This window comes from Colobus angolensis, unplaced genomic scaffold (assembly GCF_000951035.1).
Source record: "Colobus angolensis palliatus isolate OR3802 unplaced genomic scaffold, Cang.pa_1.0 Scaffold96, whole genome shotgun sequence".
Lineage (NCBI taxonomy): Eukaryota > Metazoa > Chordata > Mammalia > Primates > Cercopithecidae > Colobus > Colobus angolensis.
In genome coordinates, this window is record NW_012123598.1 from 2,132,482 (window position 1) to 2,137,505 (window position 5,024).

General features: G+C 55.2%; 1 protein-coding gene across 1 annotated transcript in view; it reads left to right on the forward strand.

Annotated features, from left to right (window-relative positions):
* The window catches only part of SBK3 (SH3 domain binding kinase family, member 3), a 4,656-nt gene extending 2,461 nt beyond the window's left edge, over nucleotides 1–2,195 (forward strand). The window contains exon 4 of the mRNA XM_011932449.1: nucleotides 1,328–2,195. Coding sequence (XP_011787839.1) covers nucleotides 1,328–2,005 — 678 coding nt within the window. The 3' untranslated portion in view covers nucleotides 2,006–2,195. The remainder of the gene's footprint in view (nucleotides 1–1,327) is intronic.
* The last annotated feature ends 2,829 nt before the right edge of the window (nucleotides 2,196–5,024 follow it).

Here is a 5,024-nt window from a genome sequence, read left to right on the forward strand (position 1 = left end):
GGTGGAAGGAAGGTTTGGTAGACGGATGAGTGGGTGGATGGATGGATGAAAGGACTGGTGGGTGGATGGATGGATGGATGAAAGATTTGGTGGGTAAGTGGATGGATGGATGAGTGAATAGATGGGTGGAAGGAGGTTTGGTAGACGGATGGGTGAGTGGATGGATGGGTGGGCGGATGGATGGAGGGATGGATGAAAGGATTGGTGGGTGGATGGATGGATGGATGAAAGGTTTGGTGGGTGAGTGGATGGATGGATGAGTGGGTGGATGGATGGATGGATGAAAGGACTGGTGGGTGGATGGATGGATGGATGAAAGATTTGGTGGTGAGTGGATGGATGGATGAGTGGATGGGTGGGTGGATAGATGGAAGGATTGGTGGATAGATGGGTAGGTGGTTGGATGGGTGGATAGATGAAAGGTTTGGTGGGTGAGTGAGTGGATGGGTGGATGGATGGATGGATGAGTGGATGGACGAGTGGGTGGATGGAAGGATTGGTTGAATGGATGGATGAGTGGGTGGATGGAAGGATTGGTGAATGGATGATAAATGGATGGTGAATGGATGGGTGAAAGGAAGAAGGGAGGATGAATATATGGATGTTGAATATTAAATAATTGAATAACTTAGTGGATTGCTGACTGGTTGGTGGAATGGATGTTGGATGGACACACTGTTGAATACTGTTGAATGGAAGGTTGGAAGCTGGCTGGCTAGATGGATAGATAATCAATTGATGAAATAAACCAGGGGATTTTAGAACAGACTCTGCATTAGAGATGGGGACTAGACTCGTATAAGACTAACATTAGGGTTAAGAATGAAATTTGAGTTCTCACTGGAGAAGATCTGGATGATCAGATTATAAAAGATATATAAGAAATGCCTGAGTATTTGAGTTAGGAGAATCTTTGAAAGAAGCTCAAAGGAGCTACTGGTTATAACTGGGGTTCCAGTGGGACAAACTGGGAGACCAGCGAGGAGCTGGTCTATTGGAGTGCAGATATGGCTGCAGGTTGAGGTTGAGGATGACGGAGAGAAAGTCTTTGGGAGCAAGTGGTGGGAACACTGGAGGTAGCCACTAGTCTGGGGTTCTAGATTCTCAAACCCCAAGAGTCAAACCTTTAGGACTTAGGAGTCTACAGCCTCTTTCAAGAATTACTCAGAAGGAACCAACTGGTGTGGTACCTCGGGCCTGTAATCCTAGCACTTTGTGAGGCCAAGGCAGAGGATCGCTTGAGGCCAGGAAGTTGAGAACAGCCTGGACAACATACAAAAGACAAAACCAAGACACTCTGACCTTCCTCCTGTCTTCTTGACCTCAGGGCCTTCCCGAGCTGCTGGTGAAACGGGTGGTGGCCCAGCTGGCAGGAGCTCTGGATTTCCTCCACAGCCGGGGGCTGGTCCATGCAGATGTCAAGCCGGACAACGTGCTGGTCTTCGACCCGGTCTGCAGCCGTGTGGCCCTGGGAGACCTGGGTCTGACCCGGCCGGAGGGCAGCCCGACCCCTGCCCCACCAGGGCCTCTGCCCACGGCACCACCTGAGCTCTGCCTCCTGCTGCCGCCCGACACTCTGCCTCTGCGGCCAGCCGTGGACTCCTGGGGCCTAGGGGTGCTTCTCTTCTGTGCTGCCACTGCCTGTTTCCCGTGGGACGTGGCACTGGCCCCCAACCCTGAGTTTGAGGCCTTTGCTGGCTGGGTGACCACCAAGCCCCAGCCACCTCGGCCACCACCACCCTGGGACCAGTTTGCGCCCCCAGCCATGGCCTTGCTCCAGGGCCTTCTGGACCTGGATCCTGAGACGAGGAGCCCCCCACTGGCTGTCCTGGACTTCCTGGGGGATGACTGGGGGTTGCAGGGGAACAGAGAGGGCCCTGGGGTTTTGGGGAGCGTGTCCTATGAGGACGGGGAGGAGGGAGGCTCAAGCCTGGAGGAGTGGACAGATGATGGCGATGACGGCAAAAGTGGCGGGAGGACGGGGACAGATGGGGGAGCTCCCTGACCAGGTGACAGAGACAGGTGGCCAGAGCCTGGGCCAGAGGCCCTTCCCCCAGCCCCCAGGGCCACCTGGATGGAGAGACAGCTGCGCCCGGGAGGACAGAGAGGGAACACATTGCACTCTCCCTACAGCGCGCTGGGCTTGGACACGCATTCCTCTTCCAACTGAGGACCCAAGAGTCCAGCTCCTGCCCCTCCTCTGTCACACACAGGGGTCCAGGCTCCCAGCCCTTCCTCCCTCAAGGACCTTTCCTCTTCCCTCCTCCAGAGTGTCTTTTTTTTTTTTGAGACGGAGTCTCGCTCTGTCGCCCAGGCTGGAGTGCAGTGGCACAATCTCGGCTCACTGCAAGCTCTGCCTTCCAGGTTCGCGCCATTCTCCTGCCTCAGCCTCCCGAGTAGCTGGGACTACAGGCGTCCGCCACCACGCCTGGCTAACCTTTTGTATTTTTAGTAGAGATGGGGTTTCACCATGTTAGCCAGGATGGTCTCGATCTCCTGACCTCATGATCCACCCGCCTCAGCCTCCCAAAGTGCTGGGATTACAGGCGTGAGCCACTGCACGCAGCCATCATGGAGTTCTGATGGGATCACTCCTCTCCTCTAAGACCTTCGGTGGCTCCCACTGTCCATGTCCCAAGATCTGAACTTTAGGACCTGACACCGTGTAAACCTCACCCTCTGCCTCTCTCATTTCTCTGGGCTCTGGGTGATGTCATGGGAGTCACTCACCTGTTCTGGACCTAAATCTACACATCTGAACACACACACATATGCACACACACACGCACACACACGCATCCACGCATACGTGCACACACATGCACACGCACGCACACAAGCACACACATGCACACACACGCACGCACACAAGCACACACACGCACACACGCATGCACACATGCACGCACATGCGCGCACACACATGCACAGCTGCTGGCAGACACTGGCACACTGTGTGGCCTCCACCGAGAGCATCTTCCCCCTGTCCCATGGCTCCAGAAAGCGGCCCCCACCCCCAGCCCTCTCTAGCCTCCAGGGGAACTTGTATTGGAACAATCCGTGTCTCTTTCTGACTCTCCAGGCTGGACCTGATCTTCTCCATATTTAGATCCTTCCCAGTTCTGCTCCCACAGAGCACCACGGATTGCGATTGTCCCAGCTCCGTCCACCTTTCTCAGACCCACACTGAGAGCCTCGTATAAAAGCCAGGTCTGGTGCCGATGGGTCTCCTTCCTCACCAAGGCCAGCCCGCGTCCCGCAGTCCCACAGCACCTCCCAGATAGGACACGGAGCCTGACTTGTGGAGGTTCACGCCCGCAGGACGGGGACAAACCAGATCCAAATCCGAGACCCCAGCACCCAGCGGAGGGTCAGGAACTGGAAACTGTTTCCTGTGCAGGAAGGCATGCTTTCAGGCTGACAAGTGAGCTCACTACATACGACACGGCATCCTGGGCTCGATCCATCGTGGAAGCGCTGCTGAAGTAACAGTCTGGTGTTGGCACAACTGTGAACCTGGTAGTTCTGACAAACGTCTCTTGGTTTGCGTTGCGACGCCGGCACTGGGGGAGGGTGGGGGAGGGTGCATGGCAACTCTCCGCAGGATCTTGGCAACCATTTTATAAACCTAAAATGATTCCAAAATAAAAAGTTTATTTAAAAAAATTAAGTGACTTCAAATCAGTCATGGCAGGACAAACCTGAAGGGTAGACCGGGCGCAGTGGCTTACACCTGTAATCCCAGCACTTTGGGAGGCCGAGGCGGGCGGATCACCTGAGGTCAGGAGTTCCAGGCCAGCCTGGCCAACATGGTAAAACCCTGTCTCTACTAAAAATATAAAAATTAGCCAGGCATGGTGGCACGCGCCTGTAATCTCAGCTACTCAGGACACCGAGGCATGAGAATCACTTGAACCCGGGAAGTGGAGATTGCAGTGAACTGAGATCAGGCCACTGCACTCCAGCCTGAGCAACAGAGCAAGACCCTGTCTCAAAAAAATAAAAATAAGCTGGGTGCAGTGGCTCACGTCTGTAATCCCAGCATTTTGGGAGGCCGAGGCAGGTGGATCACCAGGTCAGGAGATCAAGACCAGCCTGGCCAACAGGGTGAAACCGTCTCTACTAAAAAATACAAAAATGAGCCAGGCATGGTGGCGAATGCCTGTAATCCCAGCTACTCGGGACGCTGAGGCAAAAGAATCGCTCAAACCAGACAGTTGGAGGTTGCAGTGAGCCGAGATCGCGCCACTGCACTCCAGCCTGGGCGACAGAGCGAGATTCCGTCTCAAAAAGGAAAAAAAAAAGAAATGAAAAATCCTGAAGGGTGGGTGAAACCATCCCAGAAAAAAACAGGGGTCTGAAGTCCCACTGTGGCCTAAGGCTTGGGGACTTCGGAGTGGGGCTTCATCTCCCTGTGCTTCGAGCAGGGAGGCACCCACTGGCCTGTATTCCTACTGTGTGCTTTCAAACCATTTGTATTGTTGTTCCTGTCTTTGGAATCAGGAGCCCACCAGACCCTCCTCCCTCAGGCCCAGGAGTCCAGGTCCACAACCACTTCCTCCCTCAGGCCCAGGAGTCCAGGTCCACAACCACCTCCTCCCTCAGGCCCAGGAGTCAGGGTCCCGTGTAGAAAATGAAATCATCTCTGGAACCCACCCCCGCCTTGACCCCACCCAGCGGCCCCATCAATGCCCCATTGACAGGTCAGACACAAGTGCTTGGAGAGGGGTGTGCAGGGATCAGACGCTGGGGTCTTGTTTGGGGAAAGAATGAGACAATGAGATTCCAGAACGATGCAGTGTGGGATGACCTCAGACTTAGGGGGGCGGGAAGCAGGTGGTGGAGCAACTGGGAAGAGAGGGGCCTTGAGGGGGGTAGGGGAGGCCTCAGTTCTGTGCCTGAAAACTTCAGATGGGTGGGGGAAGCTAAGGCCTGGACTCCTGGGTCTGAGGGAGGAGGGGCTGGGGGTCTGGACTCCTGGGTCTGAGGGAGGAGGGGCTGGGGGTCTGGACTCCTGGGTCTGA